Below are 23,335 nucleotides of genomic sequence, written 5' to 3' on the forward strand. Positions count from 1 at the left end.
TTTATTTTTAATTGAATGTTACAAATTAAGTAAAAAATCGTAACATTTAAGCAATATTATCTTAATATATAGAAATTCCTACCTTAGCAAAAAATTTTATCGAGTGATAAATATATAATTATTACACCAAGTCAGATTAGACATTAATGTGAATAATTATTTTCAATTCATTTATTTTTTTAATATAAAATTAATATGTAATTTCAATATTCTTCTATTTATATATATTTATTTATTTATTTATATAAAAATTATAACTGTTGGTATTATAAGAGTGAATTAAGAAATTAAATATATGTATTACTCAAATAGAAACGAAAAAAATAATATTTTTTATACAATTAATTTTAACATAATTTAAATTCAAAATTTTACAATCTGAAAAATAATTTTATTTTAATAATCTTGAAAATAATTTTAAATTAAAACTGATTAATTAAAAAGTCAATATTTTTTATATAACTCGTCAATGGCTTTGTTTTTTTCCTTTATTTAACACAATTCTTTTCCTTTCTTCAAACAACAATCTTCCTAAAGTAAAAAAATATAATTGCTTAGATTAATCTTGAAGCTTTCTTACACACATTGAAATTATTAAAACGTTAAAATATTTTTATTCTCCTAATTTATTGAAACGTAATTAAGGATATCTTTTCCAAACTATTTAAAGTATTATCTAAATTAATTAAAATTTTTCTGTGAGAAATTTATTTAGCCTCAAATAAAAGCTATTCTTATTTGTTATTATGGTAAAATAATAATTTTAAAGCCTTATTACACACATAGATATTAAAGGAGATTTTGTTTTTTGACTGCCTGAATTATGGAGCAAGAATAAAAGATTCTTTTGATTTACGGTGCATACGTTTAATTAAATTTTCTATTATTGTTAAACCAAGCTATTAGAATTAAGAAAATTTTGAGAATTTTTTTCATATTCTAAAATGAATATTATTCTTATATAAATAAAAAATTAAAATTAATAGAATCAAATTAAAATATATAAAAGCAGACGTTTTGAAAATTTTCGTGAAGAAATTTAATTAATATTATATTTTAAGTAATCTTATAAAAAAGATTGCTGAAGTCACGTATAAAGATTTTTGTGTAGAACTTAACACGCCTCTTTACATCTATGATTAGACATTTAATTGATTTTTTTATTTTTTATTTATTTACTCTTACTTTTATATTTATTGAAATAAATTTAAATTAATCCCCTTATATCTGTATTCGTTAAGAATAAATTTAAGATTTTTTTTCAAAATATTAGAATTTTACTCTCCCATTAGTTTTGATAAGCTTTTTAATAGTTGAAAAATACAATTTATATCCCTATCACTTGAATAATTAATATTGATGCAATCCATGGAAAAAAAAATCTTAAATGTATTTCTCTAATATTTTTTTAAAAATATTCTATATTTTGAAAATTATAAAAGAATGAGCTCTTAAAATTTGAATTTTAAATCTTCACACTATAAAACAAATATTTGACAATTAAATTAATTATTAGCTCAGATACGTTGATTATTGTGTTATTATGGTTATATTAGCACCCGTGTAAATAAAAAACTCGTAACCCAGTAGGTTATAGTCAATTACTAAGCCATTTCAGATTAAAAACAACAAGCTTTTTCTTGTCCACTTGTGTGTAACTTGTCATAGTTATATATTCCCTTCAATCGGGGGGAGCTACCAGATATCTTATTATTTTCTTTTTGTTAATTAGCCTCGTCATCTTCACCACCACCCCATATAATTCTTCCCTAGTTGCTTAATTTCTTATATTATTTGTTCCTCCTCGAAAACATTATAAAAAGCTCCTTAATTTTCTTCACCACCAACCAAAGCTTTTCTTTCTTTAGTTTCCTGCTGCTAGTTCATCATCTTCTTCTCCGCCGAGCCACACCCATGTCTAAACTTATGGTTTTAAGCCTTATACTCTCTGCTCTTTTAGTCTTCAACATCATTTATCTCTCTGCAGCTGAGCTTCAGCTATTTCAACACGCAGCCAAAGCTGATGGGTCTCTTAGCCTCTTGGTTCTTGGAGACTGGGGAAGAAAAGGAGCTTATAACCAATCTCAAGTTGCTCTTCAGGTAACGATCACAAAACTATACTCCAATATTATAAACATGGAATACATTACATTTCTTTCCTTTCCTTTCATTTACGTTATTAAAATTTGTCTATTAAATTCTTGTAATATATAATTAAAGCTGGTGATCAAGAACAAGAACTAATAGTACTGCATCTGCATGAGCATCTAGTGAAGGGTGGAATCTTCGCTGATGGTCCTGCGAGGCTAAGGCCAAAAATTTTACAGTAGAATATGTTCTTGAAGCAATGATGTGGTTGGGACATCCTTCCAATGCATGGTTGCCACTTCATCACGTTCATTTTTTTTATTATTCTGTTTTATTGTAGAGTATAATTCCATTTGGATACTAATATACCAAGTTGGATGCCTTTAATGGAATTTTTTTGAAATGAAATTTTTTTAACAAAAAAAAAATTAGAATAAATAGAATCTTTTTAAGTAAAATAATAATTAGCAATAAATGTATATAAATATGACATAATATTTAAATTTTTAATTTTTTTGTACTGCAGATAATATAGGAGTAATTAACAACAGGACAACTTTCTTGAATTTCTTTAGGTTAACCAAAAAGTTTCTGACACAAAGTGAGAAGCAATCCAGGGGATTTTTTTATTGACCTCATTTTTATTTTTTATTTTTAAATTATCGTTTTTCTGAAATCTTGGGACTACAGCACGCTGCCCTTTAAAATATTCCTTCAATTATCGACAGCTTCGATTAATTTTGCTTGCGTGATTCACACTTCCATTATTAATTAAATACCCTTTATTGATGTTATCTTCCAACTAATAAAGTTGATTTTTTTCCCTCTCCTTTTGTTTGTTATATATATATATATTGTGTTTAATTATGGACCTGCAACACAGATGGGGATAATTGGAGAGAAATTGGATATCGATTTTATAATCTCCACAGGAGATAATTTTTATGATGATGGATTAACGGGTGTAGATGATCCTGCATTTTATGAATCTTTCACCAAAATCTACACAGCACCCAGCTTGCAGAAGCAATGGTATTGTGGTATATATTCTATCTCTTCTCCTAATTAATCATTGTTAATATTTATAAGAAAAAATTTTAAAATTATATGGATATTTAAAAGTGGCCTTGTGCTTTACTTAATTTATTTAATTTTTAATTGTCTTGCAGTTTTGGGTAACCATGACTATAGGGGTGATGTTGAGGCACAACTGAGTCCAGTTCTTAGAGAAATGGATAGCAAATGGCTTTGCTTGAGATCTTTTATTGTTGACACTGGTAATTAATTAACATATTCTAGCTTCTCTTCTTTCATTTAAAATTAAAACTCAAATTTTTATTTCAAGGAATTAATTTCTAAAAGAATAAATTACTATTTTTGCAGAAATAGCTGATTTTTTCTTCGTGGATACTACTCCTTTTGTTGACAAATACTTCACAGAAAAAGATCATAATTATGATTGGAGTGGCGTAACACCTCGACAGAGTTACCTTTTAAATCTCCTAAAGGCAATTAATTGAATTATATCAATTAATTAATAAATCTTATGGTTATTATTGAATTAATAATCTTAATTATTCACTGGTTAATAGGATTTGGATAAGTCTCTAAAAGAATCCACAGCAAAATGGAAGATCGTGGTCGGTCACCATACAATCAAAAGTGCTGGACACCATGGAAACACCCAAGAGCTCAACTCACAACTACTCCCAATCCTTCTGGTAGGTTTCATTTAATTAAATCCATTTTTTATTTTAAAAAAAATTGAACCCTTTTATATCACATACAATTATTACCCTTTAATTATCTCTTCAGGAAAATGATGTTGATCTTTACATAAATGGGCACGATCATTGCTTGGAGCACATAAGCAGCAGTGAAAGGTAAATTAAAATTCAGTAGCAGCTACTAGTTAGCCATATTTAGAATGTCAACAAAATAAAAATCGAAGCATCTTTTTTATCTATATAATGTGTGTGCATGCACATACACCTGGATTGCAGTCCGCTTCAATTTTTAACAAGCGGTGGTGGCTCGAAAGCTTGGAGAGGAGATGTTGATTGGTGGGATCCAAAGGAAATGAAGTTTTATTTTGATGGCCAAGGTTTCATGTCTGTGGAGATTACTCAAACTCAGGTCGATATTGTGTTCTATGACGTTTCTGGCTTCGTTTTGCATAAATGGAGCAGGAATAAACAACTTCACTCTACTTTCTAGACAAGTTATTTTGCTCCAAGCGAGAAGAAGAAGAAGAAGAAACTGTTGGGATCTTCTAGATGTAGATTAAGGGATATAGTTATCTTGTAGTCTTGGTACTTTATGAAAAAAAAGAAAAAAAAAAAAAAAAAGAGAAAGAAAAAGATGTAGGGTTTAAGGTACCTGTTTAACTGAGCAAGTAACCTAATGTGACTTAAGCTTAAATACGTGGTTTCGATGTCGGGTCAGAGTAGTATTCAGATAAACCTGATTATATATTTTAAAATTTAAAATTTTAATTTATTTATAAATTTAGTATTTTAATTTTTTTTATTAATTAAATGTATTTATATTCCTTAATATTAAAAAAGAATTCCTCGTTTTTAAAAAGAAAAGAAAAAAGTAACAATTCTTCGTATGGAATTTAAGGAAAATGCGGATGACCATGACTTTCATTATAGAGTTCTTTTGAATTTTAACTTGATTTCATTAAAATGATTTAAGTCATTTTAACTAAACTTCTTTTTATTTTACGTATTTTTTTATTTATTTTGATGTATAATTGAAAAGTCGAATTCTTTTCACTTAAAAAATTAAAATATAAAAATCGTGGGTCATAATGATGTGACATTTAATTAATTAACAAATTATGGAGATTAAATTTGTATATATTAATTAGAAGATTCAAAGTCATCACAATCAAGTACTTGCCCAAGATTCAAGATTAAATTTGATTTTTGTTACAGATTGTTTACAATTAATATTTGTTCTTTTACTTTTTTTTTAATCATTTTTTAATAGGAGCATAAGATATAAATATGCTATATATATATAAATATCAACTCCAAACTACCCATAAATAGAATTTAAATTCTCAATTTTTAGAAATGTTGATGAGTCATTTACCATTAATTGGCTTTCTAATTATTTAATTATCATCCAGTATTTTTTTTTATTGGTAGATTGCAAAATTTAGAAGTAGCTTTCTTTTCATCTCCTCACAAGTCATGCAACCCAACAGTAGCCATCAATTTTATTCTTCCACAACCTCTACCACCAAGCTATTATAAGGGTATTGTACTTGCACCCTCCAATTTTCAAACCTTCATCACTAAAAATAACTCTTATCTTCCCCATAAATTTTCTTCCAGGAAAATCACTTCTTTCACATTTTCACCTGACTGCATAACCATGGGTTCTCCACCTACCAAATCCAGGATCCTTCCTCTTCTTTTTGCAACGATCATCCTCTATTTCTGCTCTGTTTCTTCATTAGCTGAGCTTCAACGTTTCCAGCAGCCATTAAAACCTGATGGTTCTCTTAGCTTCTTGGTGATTGGAGACTGGGGAAGAAGAGGACTTTTCAATCAATCTGAAGTTGCTGTGCAGGTCCTCCTGTTTTTCTTTCTCTCCATATACATATATATATTCAAGTTTTCTCTTCTCTCCTCCTTTAATTTCATATTAATTTTCTTTCTTGCACCATTCTCTTCCTCTAATTTTTCGTTAAGAACTATATAAAATTTTTTAAAGCTGTACAAGAATACATATAAATTACTGTTCAGTATCGGATGTAACGGACGGACAAGAGAAACATGTTTTCAGAATCTTAAGAATAAGGGTGACTTATTCACCAAACATCCTACTTCGTAGAAAGATTGTTTGACAAATCCATGACCTCCATATTGCATATTTTACGGTTGAATCAACACTTCTTCATGATTTGTAATCTCAAATGAAGGGAAAAAAAATTATATGATAACCATTTCATAAGTTCTTTCTCTTTCTTTGTAAAGAATTATGGATAAAAGCTCATTTTTGCTATGTAATTTTTTTTTCTGTCTGATTTTATTATTTTTAATTTTTTTACTCAACTAACTCAAATCTTTTGATTTAAGCTCAAATCAGTCTTCCCTTATAGAAGTAGTATACAAATAAACCTACATTTTCATAGCTATGGTGGCATAAGATATCTTACTACAAAATAATAATAATAATAATAATAATAATAATAATAATAATAATAATAATAATAATAATAATAATAAAATTGATGTTGATTGTTTTGGGGAATTAAGCTTTTTCTTCTAAGTCAATATTAACCTAGTCCCCCCATTTGAATTGATAATAAAAATGATATAAATACAATGGCAAAATGCCATTGCATATTCCATAATGATGCTTTTAAATAATGTGTCCTAAATAGGTGAATATAGTATAGATCCTCACCAATTTCTACAGCCACTACAAGCTAAAGCTTGGTATCTTTCTCCAAATCACATGAACTTGTCCAATTGGAGTTGGAATTTGGTTTCTTCTTTTCCTGAATAGAAATGCAAACAAAATTGCCTATTCTGATTTAATTTAATGGCTGAAATTTATTAAACAGAATCAGATTCGAATTTCCTCTCTCAATCTATTTATTTGAAAAAAAAATTAAAAAAACCAGCAAAATCAGTTGTTAACCATTTTTTCCTTCTTCTTCAGTTCTTTGAAATCATCTATCTCTTGACCCTAAGAAGAGGGCAAAGGGTTATGCTTGTTCCACGCTACTTAACAATTAATCTAACTGACCTGCAATTGCACGTCTCTTCACTATTGAGTAACGTAGAAGAATTTTGCATATATTCTTTGCTTCCTTTATTAATTTTACATGTTTATTTTATATATATTTACTAAAATGATTTTCAGATGGGAGTAATTGGAGAAGAACTGAACATAGACTTTGTCATCTCTACTGGGGATAATTTTTATGAAGATGGCTTGACAGGAGTGGATGATCCAGCATTTTATGAGTCATTTACTAATATCTACACTGCCCCAAGCTTGCAGAAGCAATGGTACAGTGGTAGGTTGTGCTCCAACTTTAATATAGTAATTATATTATTCAATGCTTTTATTGAAAAAATGTCTTAGTTGTCAACTCTGAATAAATAGAGAAAAAATGTAATAATTTAATTGATGCGTTAATTTAATTAACTTGTTTATTATTTTCTTTCATTTTGTGGCAGTTCTGGGCAACCATGATTACAGGGGTGATGCTGAAGCACAGTTGAATCCCATTCTTACAGAAAAGGATAGCAGATGGCTTTGCTTGAGGTCATTTATAGTCAATGCAGGTAAATAAATTAATAGAAGTCCTCATTTAAAATTTTTTTAAAAAAAAAAAAATATATATATATATATATATATATATATATATATATATATATATGTTTTATCCTAAATATCTAAATCCTGGAGCAACAAATTGCTTGAGATCAGTTCAGGGCATAATTGATATTAATATTTTCTATTCTTTGTCTTAACTCCGCAGAAATTGTTGAATTTTTCTTTGTGGACACATCTCCATTTGTGAATGAGTACTTCATAAACCCAGCAGGTCATTCCTATGACTGGAAAGGTATATCTCCAAGGAAGAATTACCTTGCAAATCTGTTAAAGGTAATGCTTCAAAATTCAGATGCATATTTTATGAAATTTATTTATAATTCTTGACATGTTTAATATTCCTCTATCAAAATGCAAAAGTTGAAATGAATTCTATATTTATTTATTCCAAACAAATATGTAAAAGCTATTCTCAAAATTTAAAGAGTTGCTCCTCAAATTACTAAACAACATTGATCAAGGAAAAATAAGAGTTCAAAAGACAATTTTGAAGAACAAATAATTCAATACAAAACTGGGAAAGTTAATGATGGATTTGATTTCAACTCTTTAATAGGATGTGGATTCAGCACTGGAAAGTTCCAATGCAAAATGGAAAATTGTTGTCGGTCACCATGCCATATTAAGTGCAGGACACCATGGAATCACAGAAGAGCTTCTAAACCAGCTTGTTCCAATTCTAGAGGTGATTTAAATATATTGAGAATCAACCAGTAATTACCAAAGGAATTTTTCATTAAGAAAACTGCAGTTGATTTTTTTTTTTCAATCATTTTCCCAGAAACATAATGTGGATGCTTACATAAATGGGCATGATCACTGCATGGAACATATCAGCACCAGTCACAGGTAAAACCTATATGTTTGAAAAAAACAAAAATTGTTAAAAAAAGTTTAATCTATGTAAAACACTGAGTCAATTGTTCTCAATGCAGCAAAATTCAATTCTTAACAAGTGGAGGTGGCTCAAAAGCCTGGAGAGGTGATATAAGAAATTGGAATCCAGAGGAATTGAAGTTATATTATGATGGCCAAGGTTTTATGTCAGGACAAATGACTGACACCAAGGCCGTTTTTGTATTCTATGATATATTTGGCAATGTTTTACATCAATGGAGCATATCCAAAGTGAGTCACTCAGCTGCATAAAGATACGAGAACCAAGAATTGCTAGTAGGAGTATGTCATCACTATTTATAAGTAAAAATGCAGGACAAATTGCAAAATAAAAATGAGAATTTGTAATAAAGTACCAAAAATAGGAGAATCTATGTTTAAATTTAGAGGCGTCCATACCGGTGTACAAATGTAAGTATTGATATTAGCTGCTAAAATTAGGTTTGTTTGATTAACTTCAATGAATTTACCTTTTCTTTCTGCTGAATCATTACATCATTTTCCAGAGGATGAACTGTTCTATGATTTCCATGCATTCCTTTTCGAGCACAAGGAGAGATTTAATCATGGGATTGCTTTGATTTTCAATCAAAATGCACAGCAATGTTACTCATTTTAAGGTTTCCCCAAAATCAACATAAATAATGTGATGGTATGCTGTTTGGATTAGCATCAGCATTAGAAAATCCAACTTAGAGCAGATCTATATTCATAAAAAAAAATTTAAAGCGCAAGGGGAAGGAAATTGACAAACAACAAAATTGACCAATGCTGCAGTTCAAGTGGCTAACTTTATAAATCACTTAAAATCCCTTGTCAAGAACCTTTAAATGGAACACTGTATATAATTCGCTCTGTTCTCCAGTATGGCAAGCTCAGTAGTAACTCTTCATGTAATTTATGAGTATAATCTTCCCATGCACTAATTGCAGCAGAAAATTTTGCCCAATCAAAGGAATCTTGACATTTCTGGCGGTTACTGACACAGCTGAACACCATCTCCACCAGCTGATGGTCCCTTAAAACGAAAGATTTCAAGGCAATAATATTTTCCTTTTGTGATTGTGATAATTGTATTACCTTGCAAGTTTCAAAGCAAGAAATAAGCAATTCCGAGGCTTTCCAACAATAGAATTGTACCACCTATTTAGAATTGCAAACAATTTCAGATATAAAGGTTTTCAAAAAGGAAAACTTTCCAAAGAAGACACAATATCAAGAAATGCATACTATGAAAGAACACATATCTGTTACATAACAGCCTGCACACTTAGTGAAACAAAGCAATAGGGAGAGAAAGAAAGAGAAATAGATGAGAAAAGAGATAGATTAGATGAGAAAAGAAGAGAACATTAAGAGATGAGAGAAAAGTATTCTTGTTTATTGATTCTTGGAGTGAATCTCCTCTAGTACATTTCTCTTATTTATATAGTAAAGACTTACTCTACAATAACTACTCTACTCTCCTCCTCATACAACTACAGCTCCATTCCTATTATTTCCTTTCCCATATCTAGCTCTGCTATGCGTAACAATACCTCCCCCCATGAGCACATTCTTGTCCCCAAGAATGTGAAAATTCAGGAAATATGAACTGAAAATTGCCGGTACTTCCTCATTTGCAGTTGGAAATTAGAATTGAATGGCCCAAAAAAAAAAAAAATGGCTGGAAGTTTCAGCTACATCCTTCTCTTCAGCTGAAAGTATGAACACTTAAGCGACAAAGAGTTAATTTTCTTCCTTTCTCGTCTCCCAATTTTCCATGTTTGTTCTTTTAAGATCACAATACCATTTGGTGGTTTAATTTTCTTCCTTTCCCTTCTTGATATTTTCCATTTATCTTCCATGAGACTGATAAGAGTAAAACAGCTAAATTTACCATCTTTGCTCCCCAAATACTGCCACTTGCTTCCAACACCCACACTTTTTGAAACACCTTTATGTTTCTTTTTTTCAAAAATATTCCTAAGAAGTTCTACAGCAATCAGTTCAGTTTTGTGAATGAATTGCGCAATTACATCAGATTCAGCTCCTATTTTCCCCATTGCAAACTCTAGTTGCCCATCATTACCGTCCTCATATATCTCACCTATACTAGACATATCAACAATAAAATCTTGCTCCATCGCAGCACTAAACTGATCTTCGTATTTTTCTTCTAATCCCAGCTGTGGATGAATTATTACTTTCTGAACTTCAACAGGTATGTCGACTTGATCCTCAGCAACCATATTTTCATTTTGAATTGAATCTAATTGATAATATCAACCTTTTCCGCTTCTCCATCACCAAAAATATCAACCTCTTCCTTTTCTCTATCACCATGAAGAAATGTTGAATCATCAAGAAGGTCAATCTCCTCCTTAACATCAAAATCTCTCGTCTCTCCTTTTTGATTCAGCAATACCCTATAACTGCCATTGCTCCAAGAATTCTTGGGTAATGATTTTGGCCTTTCTATTTGCTCTTCTAACAATTTATCCAATTTTTGCCATCTTTGATACAGCAACTCCTCTAAGCGTTTTGTTACTCTTCTTTCAAAAACTTCTAACATTCCCTTGAGATCCTTTTGTTCCCAAAATTGTACATCCATGGTTTGATGCTCTGAGTGTATTTTATTTCTAGGAAAATTTGAGGAAGAAAATATTAAAAGAAAATCAGACCTGAAGCAGGGATTCTGAACATGGAACTGCTATTGGAATTGGAAGAAAATTACGGAGAAAAGAAGAAGAAAAACCTGTGAAAAGAACAAAAAACAGGGGAATAGAAGTTGAGGTAAAAATAAGGATTTCAAGAAGGAATAGTGAAAAGAAACCCTAATAGTGCAGAAATTGAAAATAGAGAGATTGAGAAGAATTTGATAGAAGGAAAAGGAATAAGGTAGCTCTTAAGATGGGGAAAAAAAATCTTTTTTTCTTTTCAAATTTTCTGGAATCTAGGAAAAATCTGGTTCTCCAAAAAAAAAAAAAAAAAAAAAGGAAATTAGAGACAAGGTGGAGGAAGAACAATATTTCAAGAATTTCAAGAAATGGGTTTCTTGAAATGCTGGAAATGAGAAATGAAAGAACGGAATAGAAGAAAGAACCGGAAAGTAACAGAAGAAGAAAGAATTTGATTCAAGAATTTCAAGAAAGAAAGAAGAAGAAGAAATGGAGGTGAGAAAAGGAAGAATTTGAAAGGAAAGAAGGAAGAAATTTCAGAGGAGGAGAAAGAAGAATTTGGAGGGAAAGAAGAGAGAGAGAGAGAGAGAGAGAGAATAGCATAAAGAAACCTGGAATTCTGGAATACTCCCATTGATCTGTTCAGGCTTGTGACTCCAGCAAGAAGGATTGGAAGTGAACCCAGCTCAGAATAGTCTGCACACTTAGTGAAACAAAGCAATAGGGAGAGAAAGAGAGAGAAATAGATGAGAAAAGAGATAGTTGAGAAAAGAGATAGATTGGATGAGAAAAGAAATAGATTGGATGAGAAGAGAAGAGAACATTAAGAGATGAGAGAAAAGTATTCTTGTTTATTGATTCTTGGAATGAATCTCCTCTAGTACATTTCTCTTATTTATATAGCAAAGACTTCCTCTACAATAACTACTCTACTCCTCATACAACTACAGCTCCATTTATTATTTCCTTTCCCATATCTAGCTCTGCCATGCGTAACAATATCTTGAGTGTTTTATCAATTCTTTTGGCTAGGAAAGATGAAACTTGAATCCCTAGTCCCTGGGTATGGGGAGATGCAATTAAGTCAAAACATCCAAAGGGTTGACAACCCTTTAGACTGTCTACGCAAAGAATTGTTCCTGCAGCACCATTATCTAAATCTTTTTTTTTAATTTCCTGATTTTATATTTTACCCTCAAAGTAGCAGTCACCAACTCAATTTCTTGATGTTAGGGGGAGAAATATTATTACAACAAGAACAAATACAGCAAGATGATTAAGTGATACTCATATAATCATAGTTATGGCGTTATAAGTCAAGAAAAGATTGCATTAACATAAAATCTTCTGAATGTTGACATAAATTTAGAAAAAGGAGATGCATTTGCTAAATTACCTGAAGTAAGTGCAGAATATTGGCAAATTCATGTTCAAATAACTCATCTGCCCTTGCTAGTTTAACCGGCTCCATGAGTATCATGATATCTGAAAAGCAGCTCTTTTCTTGAGAAGAATAAATGTCAAACCCAAGCAGATGTATTCTTGCACAGCAAATATTGAATCCTGACTGTTGATTAGACACTGGTTCTGGTGAAAACCAGTACATATTACTGGAAGCTAGCATAGGGAGCTTCGACCCAGGCACATTATTTGAACTACATAACAAGTTTTCTGATAGAAGGGAAATGAGTTTAGCATCCTCATCATGGGTACTATCACGGCTAAACCATAATGTAAGGGTAAGCCTTTCTCCTTCGGTTATCTGTGAAAGCATCTAGCAGGTTAGTATAAAAAATAATAAGAATATAAACAGGCAGGTGGTTAGGACCAGCCCAATGCACTTTAAAATAACACTAATCAGCAAAAGTAATTGCAAGGCTTTTTTCAATCTTCCCCTCGCAAAATGGAATATAGGTGCCATAAAAGACTATACATGTACATCCTCATAAATTTCCATTCCAATGTCATTTACATGGCCAAGATTGTAAGCAAATATTTTACATGATCCTTATTGTGTTAATTTATAATGATCAATTTATATCATCGACTAAGGTTACTTTGAAGTAGTGACAAAAATTTAATGTCATAACATGGTAAGGCAACAGGTGTGATTAATACCACAAATTTTGTTATCTATTGTCAGGTTTGCAGAGAACATAATGGGGGAAAAGAAACGGAATAATGAATAAACCACACAATGGAAAATAGTGAAATAGAACTATCTTGCCAGTGAAGTGAGCAAAAGCCAAGAAAAATAATTAACATCATAAAAAAAATGATTCAGAAATAAAATCGAAGTGCTGTAAAGGTTCCAGAATATATAAGCTCCAGAATAATGAATTACCTCATCAACTGAATGAACATTGCTGCTGTCAGCTGTATATATTGCAACATCCTGCAAAAATACAGTAGCAAGTATATTAAGGAGGAGAATTACATTACTCGACAAAAAATCCATCAGTAGCATCAGTTTAGTGATTCACTTAGAAGTACCAACTGAAATGGTTTTAAGTTTCATTCTCACTTCCTCCATATTAAAACATTTGGGATTATCACACTCAAAACCCACTTAGCAGGTGCACTTACTCCAGCCTTGGGAACAAGAGTAGTTGGCTCCCCATCCTGGAAGTGAAAGAGTCCACCTTTGAAATCCTTTGCATAAGTATTCAAATAACAGACTGCCTTTATCAAGAGAGAAGCATGAAAACCTCTCAGCAGAAGTAAATTACGTAATGCAAAGTAGATAGCAAAGTAAGAGACATTAAACGAATAAAGGAATGCAAAAAAAAATATGGAAAAGGGAAAACCAAAAAGAGTGTAATGATGGAGCAATGGATAAAATCATAAAAGCAAAGAAATAAATATGACCACTTACCGTGAAGTCCCTTTGTTTGAGATAGGGCCTGTTATCATCACTATGCCATCCAATGCTTGCTCCTTTACTCCAGCTGATTCAGAATCAGAAGGCATCATATCCTCATGATCAAATAAGCAAGATGAAGGTTTATGATCAAGCAAGATTACAACAAAATTATCTTAGAAAAATCCTAAAGCATAAACCCAGTTCCACAACTACATTGAAAATCAACAAAAGCTAACACCCACCTAATCAAACCAGTGAATTCCACGAAGAGCTCATACTCACAGCCAAAGAACTCCTCTACCTTCTCTTTCAACCTCTCTGTCATCGAAAAGAAAAAAAAAAGTAAAAACCCCAGAAACCAATAATTTACGGATACAAAGGAAATAAACAGTGCAACAAAAAGGAAAGGAAATTAACCACGGATGGGAACAAAAGGGATGATAAAGTGGGGACAATTGGTAGCGATGAGATGAGAGAGGGTGGTGGAGAAGACGTTGGGCCTATACCCCACAGTGCTGCTACTCTTGTGAATGAATTCCAATTCCTTGCATTCATTGAGAGTAAGGAAATCACGAAGGATGAGACGCAGGTGCTTCGCGTCCTCCATATTTTTGATGCCTCAATCAGTCAATCTACTAGATTTTTTTTGAACTGCAAACTAAGCGCATTTACAAGGCCCCTTGGGCATCTCAAGCTACCAGTTAACATCACAGGTTTCGGGCGTTTCTGAAATACCGAAGTACAGTACGACCTCTCGTTTGCTAAAGGGCAAAATAAAACAAATTTCTTTACCTTAAACAACCTAATGTCCATAATTTTTATATTTTTTTTTCAAGGTTTTCAAACACTGAAACATTAGAATTAAATTGAGATTGGACTAATACAATATTCATTAAATTAATAATCTTTTATACATTAAATTAATATTCAGAAAAAAAATACATTAAATTAATATATTATATTTTTAATATTATAGTTAATATATTGGACCGAGTCACCGAATTTCTCCAATTTCAATTTTTAACAATAATCCAAACCAGCCACAAAATCGATTCGAGTTTGAAAACAGAGAATTTTTCAAATTGTTCTGGTGTTTAACATTTGTAGTATATACACATATTTATGTGGAATATTAAATTTCTTTAAAGTCCTCTTTTTGTAATTTTAAAACCGATGTTCTTGCCAAAACTGAAAGCAAATTCACGCTGGCTTGCAAAACAAAAATTCCCAGAAAACAAGCAGACATTAAACTTATCGTATAACAAAAATTCTGATCAGAAGTTGAATTAAGGATGAGGTGTCCACCTAGTGTGAGAGTTGATATAATAAGACAAAAAAAAAAAATGGAAAAGAGAACACAAGGGATTGCCAAGAGAACTGAGTTGTTCTTCTTCTTCCTACCCCTTGTCCCCCCTACTAGTATTAAATGTCCAAGTCTCCAATGTCGCCGCTCTTTTTACATTTGTATCAAACTCATTGCAATTGCAGCCTACCTTTTTGACAAAATACTCTCTCTCTCTCTCTCTAAACTGTTCCAGCTGACTTGTTTACCACTGTATGATCAACACTTTCCTGTTCTTCTTCCTTTGTCACAGCTCTCCCATCTGGAATTCCATTACAATCTTGTCTTTGAGTCTTCCCATCCAATTTCTCTTTTGGAGAAGCACATGTAACAGGATTTGATTTCCCTGTTCCGTCCTCCTTCTCTGGCAGTGATGTTGTCTCCACAGGAAGGTTTATTTCAGTTGTAGTCAATGTTATCTGGGGAGATGATGCGTTACCAGAACCTGGTGGAGGAAGGAAAACACCAGTGCCCGGGACAGGGACAGGGAAACGATTTGGAGGATGCCTTAGGGGAGCTGCTGGCCATCCAGTTGAAACAGATGGGATAGGAACTGGAGCAGGGAAAGGCATCGGAGCTGCAACAGGGGTAGTCACAAAGAGTGGTTGAACACCATTTGGCAGGCGGATTTGTGGCTGAATGGCTGGTGCTGGCAATACACCAGTGGTTGGAATTGCTGGATAATGCTTGGGTACAGGATGGCGAATGTGATTTGGTGATCTACTTGGTGGTGGACCCCAGTGGGGAGATGAGGCTGCAGCAAGGGAAGGTAGCCGGTGGCCATCACTTTGTGCAAACTTTTTGGGTTGGGATTTTGTGAAGGTAACAAGTATGCGTTGTTTTCGGATGGCAGGAATTGCATGTTTAGCAAAATCAGTGGATTTGCCTTGCATCACAAGGAGGGATCTGTTTGTCATAATAAAAGAATGTTATATCAGGGACTAGAAACTGTGTTCAATTTAAATATAGAGTCAAGAATAACATATATTGAAGAGGAATGTATATAGTTGTTGATTCACCTTCCCATGATATACATCATTCAAGTGCAGTAAATTTTATACTACAAAGCTATAATGCAATTTTTAGAAAGATAATAACAGCAATAATGAACTATATCTACTGACTAGTAATGCTGAGACTAATTACCCAGGTGCCAGAGGCAGCTTGAGAGAGCCTCTGTAATCCCCAGGATGGTCTGCTGTGATTACTCTCCCAAAAGTGAGGTCACATTCTGTCAAGAACAGCACAGAAATGGGCTTTCCAAACCATGAAGGCCACATGTAAGGCTGTGAATGATCACCCTATAGAAAGTTTCCACCAAAAGATTAGCCTAGCTAGCATGATTAATGTTAATCAGAATCACTACACAGAATAAAAGTCTCAACCTCATTATATATGTCAATTATGCAAGAATCTGGTTTCATGGTAATTATCTGCATGCTTACAATACGATCAATGACATCTTGCAGCAAGGTTGGGATGGATTCTATTCTGCGATCTGAAAATTTTATTCAAAAAATCCGAAAATTGATGTAAGAGTAGATCAACAACAAATGTTTCTTCGATGATAGGAAGAAACCAAATCTTATGCACCTTATATTTACACAAGTACACAAAAATGAGAAGTTTTACGTAAGATGTAACATGCCTTTAGAAGTCCCTGCAGCATTTTCATCTTCGGCAGGTGCATCTGCTATGGGAAGACCCAGCTGAATCATCTCTCTTCCATGTCCTTTCATAGGTCTCTTTGAGACCACATATGTCTGACCTGCTTCTCCACAAACAATAATTTAGCAGTGATTTATATATAAAATAAAAGCAGATACCTTTGACACATATAAAACAGAGAGGAAAGGACTCCAACAAAGCAAGAAATGATAACATGAGAGAAAGATAAGCTATATTTTAATTAAAAATAAGTTGTACATTTCGTGACACTCCATGCATATTGCACATACAAGAAGGATGAGCAATTGTTGGTGAGAATGTTAGTAGCAGCATCAATCTTTTCCACAGGTCATCTCCTACAGATAGGGCTGAGCAGAATTCGGTTCAAACCGAAAAACCGAACCGAACCGAGTCAATTCGGTTCAATCGGTTCGGTTTTAAAATTTAATCGGTTCGGTTCGGTTTTAATTTATAAAAATTTCAGTTATTTCGGTTCGGTTCGGTTTTGAAAAGAAAAAATCGGTTAAACCGAACCAAACCGAATAGTGATTTATAGTCAAATCGAACTGAATCGATTTTTGAATTAATTTATTTTTATGAAAAATTTATGAATTATATTTAATTTTATATATATATTAATTGTTTAATTTCATTGATTAATGGTTATTAGGTTCAAACCAAAGTTAAAATTAGACCAAATAACTTGAAAATCAAGTCTAAATTAAAAAATCAATCAAAAATCAAACTGATCGGTTTAAACCGAATCAAACCGAAATAAAGTGGTTCGATTCGATTCGGTTTTTCACCAATTTCGGTTCGGTTCGGTTTCTAAAATTGACGGTTCGATTTTTATAATTTAATTCGGTTCGGTTCGGTTCGGTGCGGTTCGGTTTGAACCGATTGCTCACCCCTACCTACAGATGCATGATAGGACACCTAAAGAATTCATCCATATATATAGACCTGAATGACTCATAATTAAAATGAGAATGAATAACACAAAAAATTTTAGACACAAAATAGAAAATCCAAAATGCATTTAACTGTCCCTAATATGCTTTAAGAGCAAGTCTATCACCTGATTAAAATTACTGCAGTCCCAAAGAACAGCATAATTTCTTTTTCTTTTTCTTTTCCTTATATTGAGTGCATTAAGAATTCTAGAACATTTATTCTCCTAACTGCAATCTGTCAGTATTCTAAAACAAAAACAATATGAAATACATAAATCATGCATGAAAATGAATCCTAACCTTGGTGCCTAGAGAGTAGAATGGAGGTGAGCAAATAGTAAAGTTGATGTTTTTATCTCTCAGCTTTAAATATAAGCTAAATTATTTTATTAATTCTATAGCCAAAAAGAAATTAGCTTTTCACAAAAGCTTCGTTACATAAATATTATTTTAGGCTGTGTTTCTAGTAGTCTGCTTGTAGAGTTGGAACAGCAGGCACATCCAGGAGTGGGGTAATTTTTATAGCCCATTCTTGAATTTTACCACGTGTTCCACTTTTGTCCCTTAACTTTAATTTGTCACTAAAACAATCACTAAATTTTAATTTTGTTTCATAAAAAATCTCTCTAAGCTGTAATACCAGTTTCCAGATTAAAAAATCCCTCTAACCTATAGTGTGACCTTTACAAATACAACTTCAGCATTTTCCGACAAAGAGTAAATCCTTCTCTTTCCAAGAATGATATCGATGTGATGGCATAAGTATTTTTGTGAAAGGTCCAGATGATGGTTGAAATGGCCAGTGTTTTTTTAGTTTGAGAGGACAAGAAGGAAAAAGGTAATTTCATTATTTTTTTAACTTGAAAACCTGCTATAGCAGGTTAGAGAAATTTTTGTGAAACATAATTAAAGTTCATGAATTTTTAGCAACAAATTGAAGTTAAGCGACGAAAGTACACAAGACGAAATTCAAGGACGAGCTATAAAAATTACCCCCAAGAATGAGATTAATCAGACACCAGATTTCAGTACAATTCAGATGTTAAGTATTCAAGCAAAAGCATCTTGCACAATCTAAACACCTAAATTCTTTGTCCTTCATAGATGAACAAGAGCTGTATTTACAAAAATCAACGTCTCCACAACCTTATGGTATTGATCAAGCACTAAACCACCCAAAACATCAAGAGAGCCAAATAGAAGTCAAAACAGCCAGAAAAGATCCAGAGTGCACATCAGAATACAGAAATGACACACGATAGAAGTCACATAAGAGCATTTGTGTCAATGCTTGTTGTTAGTTGAAGATGGAAATGTGCCACTGGAGATCAGTGTCTGTCATACACCTGATACAAGATTTCTAACATGCAACCTCAAGTAGCAACACTTATTAATTACTACTACTTTATGCATGATCACAAGTCTTCAAAGAAAGCAGCTTCATTTTCATCAGACCACAACAAAACTGTGTCATTAAAATAAAGGACAATATGGAAGGGTATTAGAATGGTTATTAACTAGTAACTTCTAATTTAAAGAAAGATAACCACTTGCCTTGAAATTGCCCTCTTCTCCCTGAAGCTCTCAAATCATTAACCAGTGAAACAAGTTTGGAGACTTCCACATCATCAAGCAATTGTTCATACAATTTGAGTCCATCAACCACATTAACCTAGAGCAAACATAAGCATATCTTAGAAGTAGAAGAAACAAGAGAGATTGTAAGTAGTGATCCAACACAATATGAACCTATCCAGCATATTAAGAAAACAAATGCCCATAGAAGTGGTACCGTTTTTCCCTCAACCATCTCTGCACCAACAAATGTTTTTGCAGTGATAGTGGTATTCTGCCTCACACTCTCATTCTGACTGGAATGTGAATCATTCTCTGCAAGAATATCAAAAGATAACTAAATAAGAAAATAACATGCTAAAATTAAAATATAAAAAGGATAAATTACATGTTAAAACACAAAATATTAGATGCTAAGAATAAATAAACACACAACATATTAGATGCTAAGAATAAATAAACACTACAACAAAACACGCTTGTTACAAATACATATATATTTTTCAAAAGATACTGAGCTATCCAGTCTCTCATTAACAAATGAAATAAAGATGGGATGTATTCAATTACCAGGCCTTCAGCAAAGAAAAATAACAATATATGTGTTTAAAAGACAGTTGGTAACCTTTAGGGCTGGATTGCTCATCCACAGCCAGAGTCTCAGCTTCCAAATTCTCAGACAAGGTTCCTTCTGAATTTCCTGAACTCTTCAAGTGATTATCCCTATGTGGCTTCACAGTAGTATCTGCTCCCATGACAAGGAAAGGAATGAATATCCATGTTTCCCAAAAGAAATCTTTGAGTACAAGGTATTAAACTGATTTTATAACTTTCATAATTTTGAAACTTTTGACTTAATTTCACCTTTCTATGATCCTAAGAAGTATAAAATGTTCCCAACAAGAAATCAAAGTAGAACCAAAACCAAATCAAAGCCAGCCAGAATATTTTCAATTCACAAACATGGGGAAGAAAGATTAGAAAAGCCAGTCCTCTTCAGAAGCAAAATAAAGAAAAAAGTGGAGGAAGAAAAAACAGCATTAACATATTAAATTCTTATTTTTAACACCTATAAGCTTCCTATAAATAAATTCTGAACGATAGGATGTGTCTTCCTGTGAAAATAGAGTGCACAAATATTTTATAATATAAGCATGAACAAAATCAACTATCATATAAGGCACAACTTCAACAATCTGCAAAGATGTAGGACATCATCTGACTCAATATGCCTACATTGCCTCCAAGCCAAAGCACTTACAACTAAATTCCTAGAGCAATGACTCCCCAAGCAGAAGGACCGTCTTCTAGTTGATATGAGGTGGGTGAAGAAAATTTCTTTTATCTTCTCTTAAAAACATAAATTAGAAGAATAGTACATTATAAAAATAATAATCGGAAAGGTAGACTCAATCTAAAGATAGCAATCCACAGGTAACAAAACACATTCCTAATCACCCTCCTCAAGATGCCTAAATTCGAAATCAACACAGAAAGAAGCTTCCTTGATTTATTGATATAACCATGTATGAAATATTCACATATGACAAAAACATGCTAGATAACTTCAATGGATATTTGAAGATAAAAAATAATTCCAGCTATATCCAACAACTAGTATTCCAACATTCATCAGAAAATAACAAAATCAAGAGTAGCATATCAAATAAAAAACACGCTAGTTACCTTTCTTATCCTCAGCAAGCGCTCGACTCTTATCCTCCAATTTCCCACCATCACCTCCTGATTTGATCTCCTCAATTTTTTCATTCCCTCCATTTCCTGAAGAATTCCCATCAAAACTGTCACTTCCTACACTGGAATTAACAGCTTCTTTCACTACCTCACCACCACCCCTCTGTCCTTTGTTAAACCCGGCACTCGAAGATCTCTTAAACTCCTTTCCCCCAACCTTTGCCTGATCATAATAGTACCTATGTTGTTGCTGCTGTTGCTTCCTCAATGCCACCTGCTGCAACGCCACAATCACCTCCCCCACCGAGAAGTACTGCTGCATATGCAGCACAGGGTTCCAATTATACCTTCTCTGCTGTATACACCCTATAACTAAGTCATACTCACCAGGTTCCCCAACAGCGCGCAGGTGGTGGCAGAGGGAGTCAATGATAGCGTTGGCAGCCGCAAACTCCCCCCTCAGCCACGAGATGAACCCGTCACGCTCATCCACCGGGAACCACTGGTGGCGATGGGGGTGCTGCTGGTGGATCTCATTTCCAACTCCGCCGCCGCCGCCAGCGGGAAACTGCATTTTATCTGATATGACCACATTTCCCGGTGGCATTGCCATTTGATAACCCAATGACTAAAAAAATCCAAAACTACCACATATAAAGCATCAGAACAAAAACCCAGATCTAATCCAATCTACCAAACATAAATGTAAAATCTGGAATCAATTTATGCGGATCGCGTGGAATCAATCACCAAAATCTCAACAAAAAAAAGGAATAAACTTTATATATCACAAAAGACTCTCTGCAAAATTGGCAACAAACATCACCAAATTCACACAAAAAAGAAAGTAAATTGAGGCATATTAAGAAGTATGTATTTAGTTTTGAACGGATCCAGAAGTCTCTGTAACTACAACATTAAATATAATTCTAATCTACAGGTGGTGATGGGGAATCGTAAGTAACTAAAATGAAATGCGAAAATTGTGCAGATCTAAGAAAGGGATTACGGAGAATTAGAAAGAAAGAAATTGTGTTTAAGTGTGGGTTTATGTGCAAATGGGTACAGTTTAACAGAACGTAAAAAAAAAAAAAAGAAAAGAAAAAGATAAAGAATTGTATAAGATCTAGGGTTTGAGGAATGAGCGTGTAAGTGTACAGCGAAGGTGAAGGTGCGGTAAAATGGCTTATAGAATACGCATCATGAGAGAGTGTGTGTCTATATGTATGTATGCTATCTACATATGTATCTATATATATGGTCTTAAATGGTGGCCAAGAAAAAAACCAAAACTTTCTTTCCAAGAAAAAAAACCAAAACTTCTTTCTTCCTTTCTTTCCTTGTTTCTTCTTCTCTCTCTCTCTCTCTCTGTGCAATGGGAGCAGACTACAACAGTGATGAATCGGACCAGTGCCAAGAATATTCTTGAGGGTGGCAAGGGTATTATTGTCATTTTGGATGTTTAGATTTTGGATTAAGAGTTTCCATGTTTAGGGTTTAGTTGCTAACTACCCTTTTTAGTTGGGCATGTGGGGGTTTTTAACCGCTAAAAATAGTGTTTTTCAAATCAATTTTATTTAGGAAAAATATTTTTTAAATTATAGAATATATTTTAGATTTCTTTATACTTTTTAGTTTTTATGAATCTGATTTTACCAATATATATGAGAAATTTTTTATGGATGGAAAAATAAATTTTAATAAAAAATTAATTCATTAATTTTGTATTAAATTCTCATTTTTGTTGATGGAATAATATATTAATAAAATATGTATTTGAATTATAATTTTTAATTATATATAAATATAATACAATATATAAAATATATAAAAAATAAAGACAACATAAAATATTAAATTATAAATTTTTTCAATTTAAAAATTATATTTATTATATAATAGCCATAATATTATATAAATATGATTTTTATTATTCTATAAATTTAGAACATAAATTTATTTTAATATTTTAAAAAATAAGTGCTATTAAAATATTAAATTTCATAAAAAAATATTATACTAAATTTTTACATAAAATTTATAGATTAAAAAAAATATGTAAATATAAATATAAAATTTAAGAATTATATTAGATAAATTCTTAACTTCACGGGTTAGCGATTCTTTGTAATGGCTATTCTTAAAATTTAATTTATATTAAAAAAGAAATAAAAGAATTTCATATCTCAACTTGTGATTGATATTTTTCTTAAAATTGTGCTTTATA

At 32.2% G+C, this 23,335-nt stretch overlaps 4 protein-coding genes across 6 annotated transcripts; 2 read left to right on the forward strand and 2 right to left on the reverse strand.

Annotated features, from left to right (window-relative positions):
- The first annotated feature begins 1,722 nt into the window (after positions 1-1,722).
- Positions 1,723-4,595, forward strand: LOC110636087 (purple acid phosphatase 4-like). Its single transcript, XM_021785637.2, has 7 exons — positions 1,723-2,100; positions 2,972-3,128; positions 3,258-3,365; positions 3,472-3,596; positions 3,681-3,809; positions 3,904-3,971; positions 4,092-4,595. Exons 1-7 carry the CDS (start codon positions 1,915-1,917, stop codon positions 4,303-4,305), a joined length of 987 nt encoding a protein of 328 aa, XP_021641329.2. The 5' UTR covers positions 1,723-1,914; the 3' UTR covers positions 4,306-4,595.
- A 651-nt stretch (positions 4,596-5,246) lies between these two features.
- LOC110636074 (purple acid phosphatase 8) lies at positions 5,247-8,839 on the forward strand. The gene is made up of 7 exons (XM_021785607.2): positions 5,247-5,673; positions 6,976-7,132; positions 7,296-7,403; positions 7,601-7,728; positions 8,012-8,140; positions 8,237-8,304; positions 8,391-8,839. The coding sequence occupies exons 1-7, from the start codon at positions 5,476-5,478 to the stop codon at positions 8,602-8,604; spliced, it is 1,002 nt and encodes a 333-aa protein (XP_021641299.2). The 5' UTR covers positions 5,247-5,475; the 3' UTR covers positions 8,605-8,839.
- A 191-nt stretch (positions 8,840-9,030) lies between these two features.
- On the reverse strand, positions 9,031-14,728 carry LOC110636073 (uncharacterized). Of its 3 annotated transcripts, none has more exons than XM_021785605.2 (7): positions 14,293-14,728; positions 14,118-14,193; positions 13,888-13,960; positions 13,599-13,694; positions 13,357-13,407; positions 12,409-12,774; positions 9,031-9,432 (listed from the first exon to the last, which is right to left on the reverse strand). In XM_021785605.2, the coding sequence occupies exons 1-7, from the start codon at positions 14,480-14,482 to the stop codon at positions 9,169-9,171; spliced, it is 1,116 nt and encodes a 371-aa protein (XP_021641297.2). In that variant the 5' UTR covers positions 14,483-14,728; the 3' UTR covers positions 9,031-9,168. The 3 variants fall into 3 exon arrangements, with proteins under 3 accessions (XP_021641297.2, XP_021641296.2, XP_021641298.2); XM_021785604.2 differs by having other exon boundaries at positions 9,031-9,495; positions 14,293-14,722; XM_021785606.2 differs by lacking the exon at positions 13,599-13,694 and having other exon boundaries at positions 9,031-9,495; positions 14,293-14,726.
- A 371-nt stretch (positions 14,729-15,099) lies between these two features.
- Positions 15,100-22,468, reverse strand: LOC110636059 (RNA demethylase ALKBH10B). Its single transcript, XM_021785587.2, has 8 exons — positions 21,100-22,468; positions 20,039-20,158; positions 19,631-19,728; positions 19,393-19,510; positions 16,866-16,985; positions 16,603-16,715; positions 16,364-16,518; positions 15,100-16,123 (listed from the first exon to the last, which is right to left on the reverse strand). The coding sequence occupies exons 1-8, from the start codon at positions 21,719-21,721 to the stop codon at positions 15,400-15,402; spliced, it is 2,070 nt and encodes a 689-aa protein (XP_021641279.2). The 5' UTR covers positions 21,722-22,468; the 3' UTR covers positions 15,100-15,399.
- Positions 22,469-23,335: the final 867 nt, after the last annotated feature.

Source organism: Hevea brasiliensis, chromosome 18 (genome assembly GCF_030052815.1).
Source record: "Hevea brasiliensis isolate MT/VB/25A 57/8 chromosome 18, ASM3005281v1, whole genome shotgun sequence".
Lineage (NCBI taxonomy): Eukaryota > Viridiplantae > Streptophyta > Magnoliopsida > Malpighiales > Euphorbiaceae > Hevea > Hevea brasiliensis.

Coding starts and splice junctions, on each gene's coding strand:
- LOC110636087 (XM_021785637.2), top strand. CDS start 1,915: ATGTCTAAACTTATGGTTTTAAGCCTTATACTCTCTGCTCTTTTAGTC. Junction 3,366..3,471: donor ATCTTTTATTGTTGACACTG/GTAATTAATTAA, acceptor CTATTTTTGCAG/AAATAGCTGATTTTTTCTTC. Junction 3,972..4,091: donor CACATAAGCAGCAGTGAAAG/GTAAATTAAAAT, acceptor CCTGGATTGCAG/TCCGCTTCAATTTTTAACAA.
- LOC110636074 (XM_021785607.2), top strand. CDS start 5,476: ATGGGTTCTCCACCTACCAAATCCAGGATCCTTCCTCTTCTTTTTGCA. Junction 5,674..6,975: donor AATCTGAAGTTGCTGTGCAG/GTCCTCCTGTTT, acceptor AATGATTTTCAG/ATGGGAGTAATTGGAGAAGA. Junction 7,404..7,600: donor GTCATTTATAGTCAATGCAG/GTAAATAAATTA, acceptor TTAACTCCGCAG/AAATTGTTGAATTTTTCTTT.
- LOC110636073 (XM_021785604.2), bottom strand. CDS start 14,482: ATGGAGGACGCGAAGCACCTGCGTCTCATCCTTCGTGATTTCCTTACT. Junction 14,194..14,292: donor CCCTTTTGTTCCCATCCGTG/GTTAATTTCCTT, acceptor TTTCGATGACAG/AGAGGTTGAAAGAGAAGGTA. Junction 13,961..14,117: donor GAATTCACTGGTTTGATTAG/GTGGGTGTTAGC, acceptor ATTCTGAATCAG/CTGGAGTAAAGGAGCAAGCA.
- LOC110636059 (XM_021785587.2), bottom strand. CDS start 21,721: ATGGCAATGCCACCGGGAAATGTGGTCATATCAGATAAAATGCAGTTT. Junction 20,159..21,099: donor GCTTGCTGAGGATAAGAAAG/GTAACTAGCGTG, acceptor TCATGGGAGCAG/ATACTACTGTGAAGCCACAT. Junction 19,511..19,630: donor AGATGGTTGAGGGAAAAACG/GTACCACTTCTA, acceptor TGTTTGCTCTAG/GTTAATGTGGTTGATGGACT.